Here is a 16,117-nt window from a genome sequence, read left to right on the forward strand (position 1 = left end):
CCATGTTATCTGCTGTCACTGATAATGGCCCTGCAAGATTTACCGAATCAGGTTTATCATCACTGACATATGTCATGAAATATTGTTGTTTTGTGGCAGAACTATCGTGCAAGGTAGAAGGATTACTACGCTGCAAAAGAAATGCAAAAAAAAAATAACGAGGTAGCGTGCACAGGTTCATGGATCCGGTTGATGATGGAGAGACAGAAGCTGTTGCTATTTGTGGAGTGTGTCTTCAGGCTTCTGTTCTTCCTCCTTAATGGTTGTAATAAGAAAAGGGCATGTGCTGGATGGTGAGAGTGCATGTTGCCTTCTTGGGCCCAGGGTAGATCCTAGTTTTGCAGCTCTCAAAAACGCTTATTATTGCAATGTTATATTACATCTGCATAATTTACTTTGTCTGATCCATACTTGATAGGAGTGGGGCGTGAAAATCAGTTAAAGGGTAGATTTGCCTTTTAAGCTAAGTGCATGGAGCACACTGCTGAGGGTGATGATGGAACTGATACATTAGAGACGCTTAAGAGACTCATGGGCACATGAATGAAAGAAAAATGGAGCTATATGGGAGGGAAGGTTTGCCTTGATCCTGGACTAGGTTCAAGGGTTTGCTCAACATTGTGAAAGAAGGGCTGTACTGTGCTGCACTTGAACTGAAAAGCCTGCAATATAGTGCATATAGCCCAACCTATCACAGGTTAACCCCTTCCCTCCATTGAGCACTGTCACAGGAAAGCAGCATCCAGTCTATGCTCTCTTCTCACTGCTGCCATCAAGAAGAAGACACAGGAGCTTCAGGACTCTCACCACCAGGTTCAGGAACAGTTATTACCCCCCAACCATCAGCCTCTTGAACGAAAGGGATAGCTTCACTTAACTTCCCTTGCCTCTTCACTGAAATGTTTCCACAACGAAATGACTCACTTTCAAGGGCACTTCATCTCATGTTCTCAATATTTATTGCTTATTTATTATTACTGTATTATTTTGTTTTTCTTTTTCCATTTGCAGCAATTTGATGTTTTTTGCATGAGTTTGTCCGTCTTGTGTGTGGTTGATTCTGTGGGTTTTTCTATATCTACTGTGAATGCCTGCAAAAAAAACAAATCTCAGAGAAGTAAATGGTGATATATGTGTACTTTGATACTAAATTTATTTTGAACTTTTGTTCCTTGTTCGGTAAAATTGATGTAGGTGGTAATTTTTCAAAAATGGTATGAGAATGAAAAAAGTAAACATGAGATTCTGCAGGGGTCCTTTTGAAATACTGAAAGGAAATAGGTGAGAAATATGTGTTAATTATGGTATCTTTTTGGAGCTAGCAAAAAGTGCAAAGTCTGAACTACTGAATGGAGAGACTGGTGGGTAAGGATCCGGGGAAGAAGCTGTTTCTGAATTGCTGAGTGTGTGCCTTCAGGTTTCAGTATCTTCTCTTTGATGGTAACTGAGAAAAGGGCATGCCCTGGGTGCTGGAGGTCTTTAATAATGGGAGCTGCCTTTCTGAGACACCGCTCCTTGAAGATGTCCTGGGTACTTTGTAGGCTAGTACCCAAAATGGAGCTCTCTAGATTTACAACCTTCTACAGTTTCTTTCGGTCCTGTGCAGTAGCCCCTCCATACCAAACAGAGATGCAGCCTGTCAGAAAGTTCTCCAGAGTACAACAATAGAAGTTTTTGAGTGAATTTGTTGACATTTTTAAATCTCTTCAAACTCCTAATGAAGTACAGCTGCTGTCTTGCCTTCTTTATAACTGCATCGATATGTTGGGACCAGGTTAGACCCTCAGAGATCTTGACACCTAGGATCTTGAAACTGCTTACTCTCTTCACTTCTAATCCCCCTCTGAGGATTGGTATGTGCTCCTTCATCTTACCCTTCCTGAAGACCACAATCAGCTCTTTCGTCTTACTGATGTTGAGTGCCAGGCTGTTGCTGCGGCACCACTCGACTGGTTGGCATGCCTGTCTTGAGCAGCAGGACATGTATGGGATTTTTAACAAATATTTTTCCCTGGTGTTTACAGAGGAGAAAATCATAGTGTTCAAAAGATAAGGGAAACAAGTGGAGCTGTTTTGGAGGACGCTCATATTACCGGGAAGGAGGTATTTGCAGCCTTACAGTGCATTAAGGTGAATAAGTCCTCAGGGCTTGACATTGTGCACGCTTAGACATTGTGGGAAGCCAGAGAGGAAATTGCGGAGAGCCTAGCGAAGACACTTGCTTCATTGTTAGCCTTGGGAGAAGTTCCTAAACACTAGAAGGTTGGTAATGTATTTACATTGTTTAAGTTGGGTAGCAAGGTCAAGCCAGGGAGCCTGGTCAGCCTGACACCAGTGGTGGGGAAGTTAATGGAGGGAATTTTGAGGGACAGGGTCAACCAGCACTTGGATAGACAGAATCAATCCTGGAGTAATTAAAATCTCCCACTAATAGTACCTTATTATTATTCTAACAATGAGCAATTCCTCTACACACTTGCTCCTCATGTTCCTGTTGACTATTGGGGTAGGGGGTCTATAATACAGTCCCACCAGAGTGACCCTCCCCTTGTTGCTTCTAAGTTCTAAACATATGATCTCACTGGACAATCCCACCACAATGTCTTCTCTAAGTACTGCTGTTACATCTTCCTCACATACCAATATCTCTGTCATGCCTATAGGGTGTGTATCTTGGAATATTGTGCTGTCTGACCATAAGGCATTGGAGCAGAATTAGGCTATTCGGCCCATCGAGCCTTCTCTACCATTTGATAGTAGTTGAACAGTATCCTCCCCCAATCCTTTTCTCCTGCCTTCTGGTAACTTTTCACGCCCTGGCTTATCAAGAATCTATCAACCTCTGCCTCAATAACCTGGCCTCCACAGCCACCTGTGGCAATGAGTACCACAGATTCACTGCCCTCTGGCTAAAGAAATTCCTCCTTATCTCTGTTCTAAATGGATGTCCCTGTATTCTGAGGATGTGCCCACTGGTCCTAAACTGCCTCACTTAGGTAACTTCCTCTCCATATCCACTCTGTCTAGGCTTTTTAATATTCAATAGGGTTTCAATGACAGCCCCTCTCATTTTTCTAAATTCCAGCGAGTACAGGCCACCAGAGCCATCAAATGCTCCTCATATGACACGGCTTTCAATCCTAGAATAATTTGCGTGAACCTCCTTTGAACCTTCTCCTATGTCAGCATATCCTTTCTTAGTAGATAGGGGGCCCAAAACTGCTCACAATACTCAAAGTGAGGCCTCACCAGTGCTTTATAAAGCCTCAGCATTACATTCTTGTTTTTATATTTAATCCTCACGAAATGATTGCATTTGCCTCCTTGACCACTGACTCAACCTGCAAGCTGACCTTTAGGGAATCCTGCACGAGGACAACTGAGGTTCTTTGCATGTTGGATTTTTGAATTTTCTCCCCATTTAGGAATAATCTAGGATTTTATTCCTTCTACCAAAGTGCATGACCATACACTTCCTAACACTGTTTTTCATCTGCCGCTTCTTCGTCCAGTCTCCTTTCCTGCCCAAGTCCTTCTGTAGCCTCCCTGCTCCCTCAACTCTACCTGCCCCTTCACCTATCTTCATATCGTCCGCAAATTTGGCCATAAAGCTGTCAATTCTGTCATCTGAATCATTGACATGAAGCGGAAAATGAAACGGTCCCAACACTGACCCCTGTGGAACAGAGTCAATCAGAAAAGGCTCTCTTTGATCCCACTCTTGGTCTCATTCCAATCAGCCAATGCTTTATCCATGCTAGGTATCTTTCCTGTAACACCATGGGCTCTTATCTTGCTAAGCAGCCTCATATGTGACTCCTTGTCAGAGCTTTTTGAAAATTCAAGTAAACCACATCCACTGATTCTCCTTTGTCTCTCCTGCATTGTTATTTCCTCAAAGAATTCCATCAGATTTGTCAGGCAGAATTTCCCCCTAATCTCACCCCATGCTGAGTTTGGCTGATTTTATCATGCGCTTCCAAGTACCCTGAAATCACATCCTTAACAGTCAACTCCAGCATCTTCCCAACCACTGAGGTGAGGCTAACTGATGTATAATCTCCTCTCTTCTGCCTCTTCCCTTATTGAAGATGGAGGGACACTTGCAATTTTTCTGTCCTCTAGAACCATGCCAGAATCTAGTGATTCTTGAAGGATCTTCATTAATGTCTCTACAACCTTTTCAGCTACCTTTTTCAGAACCCTTGGATGTAGTTCATCTGGTCTTCCAGGTGACTTATCTACCTTCAAATCTTTCAGCTTCTTAAGCACCTTTTCCCTAATAATGGCAACTGCTCTCACTTCTGCCCCCGACACTCTGGAACTTCTGGCACACTGCTAATGTCTTTCACAGTGAAGACTGATGCAAAATGCTTATTTAGTTTGCCCGCCATTTCCTTGTTCATTACTACCTCTTCAGCGACATTTTTCAGTGGTCAAATATCTGCTGTCACCTCTCTTTTATTCTTTATATACGGGGGATGATTGATAAGTTTGTGGCCTGGGGTAGAAGGAGTCAATTTTAGAAAACTCAGCACATTTATTTTTCAACATAGTCCCCTCCTACATTTACACACTTAGTCCAGCGGTCGTGGAGCATACGGATCTTGGACCTCCAGAAAGTGTCCGCGGATGGGTGATTGATAAGTTCGTGGCCTAAGGTAGAAGGAGATGAGTTATACAGCTCATGCAGATGCAGGTCAACTTTGAGTGATAATGCAGAAAGATTGAAATTAATAACTCATCTGCTTCTACCTTAGGCCTCAAACTTATAAATTACCCCTGATGAGTTATTAACTTCAAGCTTTCTGTGTAATCACTCAGAGTTGAACTGCATGTTTTCTATCCTAGGCCACAAACTTATCAATCACCCCATCCTGTGGACCCTTTCTGGAGGTCCAAGATCTGTATGCTCCACGATCGCTGGACTAAGTGTGTAAATGTAAGAGGGGACTATGTTGAAAAATAAATGTGCTAGGTTTTCTAAAAATGACTCCTTCTACCTTAGACCAAGAACTTATCAATCACCCCTCGTATCTGGAAAAAACCTTTGTTATCCCCTTTAGCTAGCTTAGCTTCATATTTCTTCCTTTCATGCCTTATGGCTTTTTTAGAATGTAGAACATAAAAATCTACAACACATTCCAGGCCTTCGGCCCACAATGTTGTGCTGACCATGTAACTTACTCTAGAAACTGCCTAGAATTTCCCTACTGCTTAGCCCTCTACTTTTCTAGGCTCCACGTACCTATCTAAGAGTTACTTAAAGACCCTATCTGACGCCTCTACCACCATTGCTGTCAAAGCATTCCACACGTGCACCACTCTGTGTGGAAAAACTTGCCTCTGACATCCACCTTGTACCTACTTCCAAGCACCTTAAAGCTATGCCTCCTTATGTTAACCATTTCAGCCCTGGGAAAAAGCCCCTGACTGTCCGCACAATCAATGCTTCTGATCATCTTATACTCCTCTATCAGGTCACCTCTCATCCTCCATCACCCCAAGGAGAAAAGGCCACGTTCACTCAGCCAGTTCTCATAAGGCATGCTGTCCAATCCAGGCCACATCCTTGTAAATCTCCTCTGCACTCTATAGTATCTACATCCTTCCTGTAATAAGGTGACCAGAACCAAACACAGTACTCCAGGTGGTATCTAACTCAGGTCTTAAATAGCTTTAACATTATCTCACAGCTCTAGAACTCAACAATCTCAAAGAATTCAATCAGGCTCTTAAGGCACGATCTGACATTGGCAAAACCATGCTGACTATCCCTAATCAGATTATGTCTCTCCAAATGTTCGTAATTCCTACCTGTCAGGATCTTCTCCAAAAATTTGTCGACCAGTGAAGTAAGACTCACTGGTCTATAATTTCCTGGGTTATCTGTACTCCCTTTCTTGAACAAGTGAACAATATTTGCAACTTTCCAATCCTCTGGTACTTCTCCATCTCAATTGATGATACAAAGATCATCGCCAGAGGCTCAGCGATCTCCTCCCTTGCTTCCCACAGTAGCCTGAGGTATATTGTGTCTAGTCCCGGCGACTGAACTAACTTAGTACCTTTTAAAATAGTGGTCACCAACCTTTTTAAGCCCAAGATCCCCTACCTCGGCCTCAGTGAAAGGCGAGATCAACTCCAGATCGATTAATTACACGCATGCGCGCTGGGGCAGAAAAGACTGGAAGTAAAACCCTGTAACCCAGAAGTAGAAATAATGTATTAACACCAGGAGTACCCACCCTTTTTTTGCACCGCGGCCTGGTTTAATATTGACAATATTCTTGCGGACCAGCTAACGATGGGGTCAGGGAGGTGGTGTTAAACGTGACGGGAATACAGCGTTACTCGAAGCAGGTTCCTTATGTCCAGTCTATTCTGCAATTTAGTTTTCGCGGCTCTTGGCACTTAGCTGCAGTCCCACGCTGCTCACGTTTTTTCCGCTGAAAAAACTCAATGGGTTTGTCCTTTATGTGCTGGGTGTTTGGACTCAAGGTACCAAAGGAGTTTTGAGGGCTTCATTGCCTCATTAGACAGCCTCCAGCCCGAACTCCAGCCTCCCAACCGCCCGCCAGCAGACGCCTTGGCCAGGTGTGGAGAGAGGACAAGGTCAGTGCCGGGGGTCCCTGTACCGGGGCCATGGCGATTGCAGTGTGGAGAGAGCGACAGGCCCGCACCTGCCCCCCCCCCCTCAGTAGATCGTAGTGAGGTAGCTGCTCGGCTACTTACGAAACCCTGAGCCCGAATTAGGTCGTCTGTGAATATTTTAGTGCAGGGTTCCCCCACGAACATTCGGTGTGCTAAACAGGTTCAGAGGTGGCGCTCATCTGTCCACACTCCGGCCTGGTAGCAACGCCACTTCGCCAGCTGCGCATGGCGAACCAGTGATCCTGGCCGCGAGGGTATCACTGCGTTTAGGCGACTAATGACCTCGCGTGCGTTCAAGTTCAACAGTGAGCGTGACAGGGAATGAGAAAGGTGCGGCTGACTCATAATGTTTCTTCGTGGCCCGGTGGTTGGGGACCACTGAAGTACACTGTAGTGCGTTGTGGGGGAGCTACACGGATGTGCACTGGGCAGAAAGAACGAAACTAAAACCCCGCAACCCGGAAACAATCTCTCAACAATATTTGTGTATTTATTTTTCTTTTTTCGGGATCTACTGGGAAAGTCTCAAAGATCGACCAGTCGATCGCGATTGACGAGTTGGCAACCACTATTTTAAAAGCTCCAGCGGACTGTTAAATCCTCTTTCTTAAAGTCTGTATGCTCAAGCATTCCAGTCTGCTGTAAGTCATCCCCACAGTTGCCCTGGTGAATAGTGAAGCAAAGTATTCTATGAGTACCTCCGCTACCTCCTTTGACTCCATGCACATGTATCCACTATCTCTCCTCATTGGTCCTATTCTCATACGGTTTATCCTCTTGCTCTTCGCATAGTTGTAGAGTGCCTTGGGTTTTCCCTAATCCTGGTTGCCAAGGCCTTCTCACAGCCCTTTCTAGCTCTCCTAATTTTGTTCTTGAGTTCCTTCCTGGCACCCTTGTAATTTTCTGGAGCTCTAACAGTACCTAGTTTCTTGAATTTTTGTAAGCTTTTCTTAACTAGACTTTCTACATCCTTTGTACACCATGGTTCTTTTACTCTACCATCGTTGCCCTGCCTCAATGGAACATACCTATGTCGATCGCCCTGCAAATGTTTCCTGAACATTTGCCAGAATTCTGCTATGCATTGCCACGAGAACATCTGTTCTCAATTTATTTTCCCAAGTTCCTGCCTAATAGCATCATATTTTCCCTACCCCAATTAAATGTTTTCCAAAATTGTCTGCTCCTATCCCTCTCCAGCGCTATGGTAAAAGAGATTAGTTGGGATCACTACCTCCAAAATGCTCTCCCATTGAGAGATCTGACATTTCCCAGCTTCTGACCAGCTTCATTTCCCAATACCAGACCAAGTACAGCCTCTCCTCTAGTTGGCTTATCTACATATTGTGTCAGGAAGCCTTCCTGAACACATCTAACAAATGGCAGTCAATATTAGGAAAGTTAAAATCTCAGATCACAACAACCCTATTATTATTGCATCATTCCAGAATCTGCCTCCCTATCTGCTCCTCGACATCTCTGTTACTAATTTTTAATATAATAGGCATCCATTAGTCTTGTGAGACCATGGATTTGCACCTTGGAAGGTTTCCAGGTGCAGGCCTGGGCAGGGTTGTATGGGAGACCGGCAGTTGCCCAAGCTGCAAGCCTTCCCCTCTCCACGCCACCGATGTTGTCCAAGGGAAGGGCACTAGGACCCATGCAGCTTGTCACTGGTGTCGTCGCAGAGCAATGTGTTGCTAAGTGTCTTGCTCAAGGACACAATACGCTGTCTGAGCTGAGGCTCAAACCAGTGACCTTCAGATTACTAGACCGATGCCTTATCCACTAGGCCATGCGCCAACACTGTTACTATTGGCAGGTCTATAAAAACACCCAATAGAGTTATTGCCCCTTCCTGTTTCTGACTTGAACCCAAAATGACTCAGTAAATAATCCCTCCATTACTTCCTCCTTTTCTGTAGCCAGGATACTATTCCTGATTAGCAATGCCACTCCCCCACCTCTTTTGCCTCTCTCCCTGTTGTTTTTGAAACATTTAAAGCCCGGCACACTCAGCAGTCATTCTTACCCCTGAGTCATCCAAGTCTCTGTAATGGCCACAATGTCATAGTTCCAAGTGTTGATCCATGCTGTAAGTTCATCCACCTTGTTTATGATATTTCTTGCATTAAAATAGACACCTCTCAAACGATCTGGCTGAGTGCATCTTTACTCTTCCTTCCTCACAAACCTCCCTACAAGCTGTCTACTTGTACAACAACTGCTCCATCCTCTGCCTCCTTACTTTGATTCCCAACCTCCTGCAAATCTCGTTTAAACCCTCCCCAATAGCATTAGCCAACCTCCCTTCCAGGATATTGGTTCCCCTCCAGTTCAGGTGCAACCGGTCCCACTTATACAGGTCACCTCCTTCCCCAGAAAAGGTTCCAAGTATCCGAGAACTTGAAACCCTGCCCCCTGCACCATCTCCTCAGCCACTCATTCAGCTGTGCCATCTTCCTGTTCTGACTTTCCCTAGCTCGTGGCACTGGGAGCTTCCTTCCTAACTCCCTAAACTTACTGTGCAGGACCTCTACCCTTCTCCTGCCTATGTCATTGGTACCAACATGTACCACAACCTTCAGCTGCTCACCCTACCCTTCAAGATTATTCTGCAACTATTTAGAGACATCCTGGGCCCTAGCACTCAGGAAGTAACACACTATCCTGGTGTCTCTTTTGCTGCAGCAGGATCTCCTGTCTGTCCCCCTAACTATCGAGTCCCCTATGACTATTGCTGTCACCCTACCCTTCTGAGGCTCAGAACCAACTACAGTGCTATTGGTCTGGCTGCTGCTGCCTTGACCAGATAGGTTATCTCCCTCAGCAGTATCCAGAGGGGTATACCTGTTGCTAAGGGGAATAGCCACAGGGGGACCCAGCACTGACTTCTTTTTCTCTTTGCCTCTCAATGTTCACCCATGAATTCTGTACTTTGGGTGCAACCACCTGCTCAAAAGGTGTATCTATCAATTGCTCTGCCTTCCAGATGAGCCTTTGTTTATCCAACTGCAGGAGGTGGAGTTGGCTGCACTTCCCGCAGGTGTAGTCATCAGTGAGACCCATCAGGTTCCATAAATTCCCACATCCTACAGGAGGAGTCTTCCACTGCCATATCTGCCATCCTGCTTGCACTGTACAATGGGCAACCAAGACCAAATCAGCAATGGCGAAAGAAAAAAACTATCCATTCTAACCTGCTTCTTTGGCCTCAGCTTCTTTCTCATTGACGCCTCCTGAGTCAAAGCCTGGCGCTCCTACTCTTACCTCTGACCTACTCCCAACAATGGCTGCTTCATTCACTTATCACTTCTGTACTTTTATTCAATCTGCAGTGCTGTACACCTGCCACTGATCAGGCCTCCAGAATGTCTGAATGCTTGCGGAGCTCTCCTTTTATACGTTTCGCTGACCTGCGAGTAACCATGTTGAAGTGCTCTGCTCCCACCACTGATTAGGCCTGTGGAGTTGCCGACTCTCGGTTTTTAAAGGATTCCCAGTCCTTTAACTTCCCAATAATTTTTGCTCTACTATGTACCCTCTCTTTTGCTTTTATGTTGGCTTTGACTTCCCTTGTCAGCTATAGTTGTATCTTCCAGCCTTTAGAATACTTTGGTATACACAGTATATATTCTGTGCCTTCCAGATTTCTCTCAGAAACTCCAGTCATTGCTGCTCTGCTCTCATCCCTGTTAGTGTCCCTTTCCAATCAACTTTGGCAAGTTTCATCTCTCATGCCTCTGTAATTCCCTTTACTCCACTGTAATACTGATACATTTGATTTTTGCTTCTCCCTCTCAAATTTCAGAGCGATTGTTATCCTATTATCACTGCCTCTTAAGTTTTCTTTTATCTTAAGCTCCCTAATTAAATCCAATTCATTACACAACACCCAATTCAGAGTAGTTGATCCCCTATTGGGCTCGACCGCAAGCTGCTCTAAAAAGGCATCTTGTTGTCATTCTACAAATTCTCTTTTTTGGGATCCAAAATCAACACCAACCTGATTTACCTGCATATTAAAATTCCCCATGATTATCAAAACATTGCACTTTTAACATGCATTTTCTGTTTCCTTTTGTAATTGATAGCCCATATCTTGGCTACTGTTATGAGGGCTGTAAATAATTTCCACCAGGGTTTTGCCCTTCTGTCTGCCATGATTCTGTTACAGCAATAACATACCAGTCTTAAGATCCAAACTGAGCTTCGAGTTGATCTACTTTACTTGTTGAACCTTAGGCATTGAAATAAATGTAGCTTAACTGAGATATTTTTTCTCTCTTCTCTTGTCCCTGGTTATCCCGATTACTAGGCTTGCTCTTGCTGGCTACTGCTTTATTCTATAACTTGTTCAGAGTTCCATCACCCCGCCAATCTAGCTTAAACCCTCCTGAATAGCATAGAGCAAATTTTCCTGCAAATAAGTGAAAGCTTCTAATTCTGTATGAGTTCAAGAAGCAGGAGTTTTCTTTGTACCTGTGCATACATGTACTTGTGTATATGACAATTAACTCTATTGACTCTGACATAAGTGCTTTTTATTTATTTTTATCCTAATTTTGGGGTTCTTATGTTTAACTGTCGTTCATTCTTTGTGGCATTTCTTTTTATTCGTGGATGTTTCTGAAGAGAAGACATTTCAGGATGTATATTGTATATATTTCTCTGACATTAAATTGGACCTTTGAACCTTTGATTTAGAATTACAGTAGGTCCTTCTAGCCAATGAGCCTGCTCCGCCCAATTACACGCATGTGACTAATTAACCTACAAACTACACGTCTTTGGAATGTGGGAGAAAACCGAATCACCTACAGGAAGCCCACGTGAATACGGGGAGAATGTACAAATTCCTTACAGATGGGGTTTGAACTTGGGTCGCTTACACTGTAATAGCATTGTTTTAACTGCTATGCTACCATGCTGCCCCATTTGGCTTGTACTTGCTTCCTTCGGAGAGGCTCTGGCTCTCCAGATGCCAAGGATTCTGGCATGTTGGTGGTGCTCTTAAGTGCTTGTGAAATGTTGGTATTATTTTTTTTAGAAAAGCTGAAAATATAGCCCTAATCAATATTTATCTTTCAATCGCCATTACTGATGCAGCCTATCTGATCTTAATCACATTGTTTATTGGGAGTTTGTATGCACAAACTGGCTTACCAGTTTGCTGCATTAAATATAACTGCATTTCTAAAATACTTGTAATGTACTTTAGGATGTTCTAAAATAATTAGGGAAGGCTGCTTTTAAATATTCTATATTTTTATGATCCAGTCATTTTTCTCATGGAAAGAGAAAACCTTGCCTTACCAATTTTTTTCATAGTGTGTGTATTGTGTTGTTAAGCAACGTGGTTGGTATTAGCTTAAATAGCCCTTTGTTTCTTTTTCTGTAGATTCTTATTTATTCAAGCTGTTTATAATTTCAGACTTTTTGTAAACAATTTCAGGATTAAGTTATGATGTTTAAATGGCTGATATTACAGTTGAGAGATTTATGTTCTTGAGTTTATCTGACTTTGGCAAGCAAATGTGCTTGCCTATTAACACACTGTTTTACTCTTTTTCAGAAGAAAGAATGTAGCCTCGCTAAGAATCTCAAAGAATAGTCCGTGGTCTAGGACATTCTGCAAGCTGTAAAAGATGCGCAGTTTAAGTATGTGGACTTTCCAGTAATAAGTTGAAGTGCATTTGGCAGCTAACCACCAATCCAGCAGTCAGGCTTGAGTGACTTTGCTTGTTTAACTGCTACACATAGGAATCGCTATTTCTGTAGATAGCAGTTTGGCTGCTGGTTGTTGATAAAAAAGCAGATTAAAAAATCATGTCTGTTCATGGTCTGGAAACTCAGCATCCTACATTCTTTCTTGGACCTGAAGATGGAGAATCTTTGCAACACATGAAACATGAAGAGTTTGACGACTTTGATCAGGATGAAGAATATGACTCCGTGAGTGCTCAGCATTGATTAATTTCTTGTTTGAGGAATATGTATTTGTAAAGAAAACACATGCTTTAAGTTTAATTTTTAATTATATAAATTATATCTTGTACTGAACATTTTATTTTGACATTTCTAGTAATGCTTTTGTAAATTCTGTACTTTTGTTTGAAGTGGGATAAGTTATTGGAAGAGTTTTACAGTAAATGGGTACTTAGTTTGATTAATATTATATAAAATGATCTTGCTGTATCCTATAGCCACCAGAAAGACAGATTGTGGTTGGAATTTGTGCCATGGCCAAGAAGTCTAAGTCCAAGCCAATGAGTGAGATTCTAGGACGACTTTGCAAATTCAAATACATCACTACTGTAATTTTTGAAGAAGACACTATACTAAATGAGCCAGTGGAAAAATGGCCACTTTGTGATTGCCTCATCTCTTTCCATTCAAAAGGTAGCAGTCTTGGGATATATGTGATGTCTGATCTTATTTTGCTGAGATCTTTTTTTTCAATGCCTTTTGCTTGCATTGTTTAAAGCTTTTAGGCTTAATTGTGATGATAACTAATGCTATTGCTAGCTGTACATGTGTAATAAAATACAGATAAATCAATAAATTACCTTGACGTAAAAGCAAAATGCATGAATAATTTGCATTTGAGCTATTATTTGTGGAGAGAGAAGCAACATTAATGATTTGGGTCAATGCAATTTCATCAGAATCAATTGCTGTTGTGCCATTTTCTCCACAATGCTGCACTGTACTTTAACATCCGTGGGAAATTGCCATTGTCCATCAAAACGGGTGAAATTGATGTGCTTGCCTGATCTATACTAAACTGGCTAGAACATTTCAGTGTTTATCCATTTCTGTGTCCAGCTTTTAAAAAAAAATAATGTAAGTCTTGAAACACCATTTCTTGCATTTAAAAAAAATCAGAAATGATCTATATTCCTTTTGGGTCTGAAAAATAGAATTTAAAATAACAACTCTTAAAGATTTCATCTTTCTGTGCCTTTCAATTTTCTTAATCTGTCATATTTATGAGTTGTCTTAATAAGTCATGAAGATCAAACATTAGATTCAAATGCTGAAAGTGTAAATTGATTTCTTACTAGATATAAGGTTACTTGTTACATTGCTGACTGTTGTTGCCAAATGAACAATAGCAATGAGTAAATCAATCTCCTTAGTCGAGGAAGGATTGCAAATGACTGAGCTTGTCCTCTTCCTATATCCATCCATCCATAAGCACTATAAAGAGGGTCACAGAATAATGACCAACAATGCTGGCCAACCTTTTCCTTCTGACCTATTGTATCAAGCCACTCATATAATTTTTCTCCTTACTGCCCAAGTTGAAAACAGTTTGTGATTTGTAGAATAAACCTTCCTAGGCATACCGACGCCAGTTATAGAATGACAATCCATATTGAGGCAGCGATTTGAGATTGATTTCATTTTACCATATGGATATGGTATGAATAAGATAGCTTAGATTCACTAAATTAAAGCAAAAAGTTATTGTGTAAGATAAAGCTGGAGAAGTCAAAAGAAACTTAATTTTTTTGTTCAGGAAATGAGTGGAACTTGAAATGACTTTATAGATTATAATTAATAGATGTGAAATTGTTCACATTATTATGGTACCCTTGAATTCCCAATTTCCATATGAATCAGAAACCATTATTTTTATTTTATATTTCTTTTTAAGGATTTCTTTTGGACAAAGCAGTGGCCTATGCAAAACTCAGGAATCCATTTGTTATTAATGATTTGAACATGCAATATGATATTCAAGACAGGTAAGCTCTCTGAGTATAGTTGCCAAGGTGGAGCCTGCTTGTTCCTTGTGTTTAAGATGGGTAACGTGCTGATTACATAGTCTGAGAGCAATGAAATGGACTTTACTGAAAAGATTGTGCAGACAGGTGAGGATAACAAATGTCTCGCAGTAGACCCTCCTGCCTTTAGGTAAAACAAAGCATTTCGTAATCTGGAAGTATAATCATAGTTTATGTGCAATCATGGGCAGCAGTACATTTAACAAGAATCAAGTGAGGTAAGCAGACCTCAAGTAAGAAAATATGGTTGGTTGGTCAATGGTTGAATTAGCAGTTCAGTAGTTCAGAAGCCTTGGTAAACAGTCCAGAGACCTGAATGCAAATCCTATCTTAGCAGCTGTGCAATTGCAAAACCCATTAGTCATCTGGATTTATTATTAATGACCACAAAGCTGCTAGATTGTTACTTTAAAATCTTATCTGGTTCATTTCTGAAGGGAGAAATTCTACATTCTACTGCAGTCTTTTATTCCCAACTGGATTCACAAAGTTTCATAAACCACCCAGTTCAAAAGCAACTGGATATTAGTAATAAATACTGATCATGATAATGATGGTCAAATTCTTAGAAATCCAACAGTGTAAAAAAAATTGTTAATCCATTTTGGTTGAGGAATGGAAAATTGCTGTTTTTCTTTGATATTGTGATTGAAATGGGGTCATTTACATTTCTTTGACTGGGTAAATGAGGTCTTCCTTTGTCATCTTGTACGGAGGACATCACTGCTGTTGCAACATTTTCACTGAACTGTCATCTTGCAGTAAGTTAGGTACTTGAACTTTCAGAATCAAAAGTTTAGTTCCTTCCATTTGCTGATCTAATATAAATAAGAATGGTTGTGACTACAAATTCTTACAATGGTTTGTTGACACTCAGAGCATTCTGAACTGTGGCCACTGAGGTGAGATACTGAACAGCTACTGATGTCTAAATAATAGATAAAATTAATGGTTTTGATGAAGTCCTGAAGAGCAGTAGCCACATAAAAGCCATGAAATATTATGGAATCTCACTAAGTCAGAATACCTAGAAATAATACACAGTATATGCATTTTCGATAAACAATATATATGAATTTATATATATTCCAGTTATGGGTCATGATGACATCATAATTTAGAAACATTTGCAGTTTGGGATCACTCTAAATATATTCATTTGTGTTGAAAGCAAAGACACTTCCATACCTTTGCATGCTTTGTAATTGAAGCATTGTGGGAAACAGCATATCTCAGGTCAACTGTCACTGTTTGCCATCAATTTGTACACTGGATGCAGTAATTCATTCCCCTTTGGCATTTTGGCTGACAAATAACCTTTACAAGCAGCAGAAACCACAGATGAATGGAAATCCTAATGTAGTTCAGTTCATAGAAAACTAATAGCTTGACTGTTATTCCTAGTGTAAAATCTGAATCCTGGTTTTTCATGATTTGGAGTAAAGCATATTTGATATGTTAATTAAGGATACAACATAATCTCTAGATCCTAAAGAAAAAATACTGATTAATTGTAAATATTAAAAATGATCTTTTTAATAATTTTCAAATATTTAATACTGTTAACACATTTCTGTGTAGGAGAGAAGTTTATCGAATTTTGAAAGAGGAAGGGATTGAACTGCCGCGCTATGCAATTTTAAATCGTGATCCAGATAAACCTGAAGGTA

General features: G+C 41.3%; 1 protein-coding gene across 14 annotated transcripts in view; it reads left to right on the plus strand.

Moving 5' to 3' along the window:
- ppip5k2 (diphosphoinositol pentakisphosphate kinase 2) overlaps window positions 1–16,117 on the plus strand; it is a 108,276-nt gene that overhangs the window by 463 nt on the left and 91,696 nt on the right. For all 14 annotated transcript variants that reach the window (XR_009512117.1, XR_009512118.1, XM_059969463.1 and 11 more), the window contains exons 2-5: window positions 12,230–12,609; window positions 12,861–13,056; window positions 14,318–14,408; window positions 16,029–16,114. Coding sequence is in view for 12 of the 14 variants with exons in the window: in XM_059969463.1 (XP_059825446.1) it covers window positions 12,484–12,609; window positions 12,861–13,056; window positions 14,318–14,408; window positions 16,029–16,114 (499 nt within the window). In the remaining 2 variants the exon portion in view is untranslated. The remainder of the gene's footprint in view (window positions 1–12,229; window positions 12,610–12,860; window positions 13,057–14,317; window positions 14,409–16,028; window positions 16,115–16,117) is intronic.

This window comes from Hypanus sabinus, chromosome 5 (genome assembly GCF_030144855.1).
Source record: "Hypanus sabinus isolate sHypSab1 chromosome 5, sHypSab1.hap1, whole genome shotgun sequence".
NCBI classification, from domain to species: domain Eukaryota; kingdom Metazoa; phylum Chordata; class Chondrichthyes; order Myliobatiformes; family Dasyatidae; genus Hypanus; species Hypanus sabinus.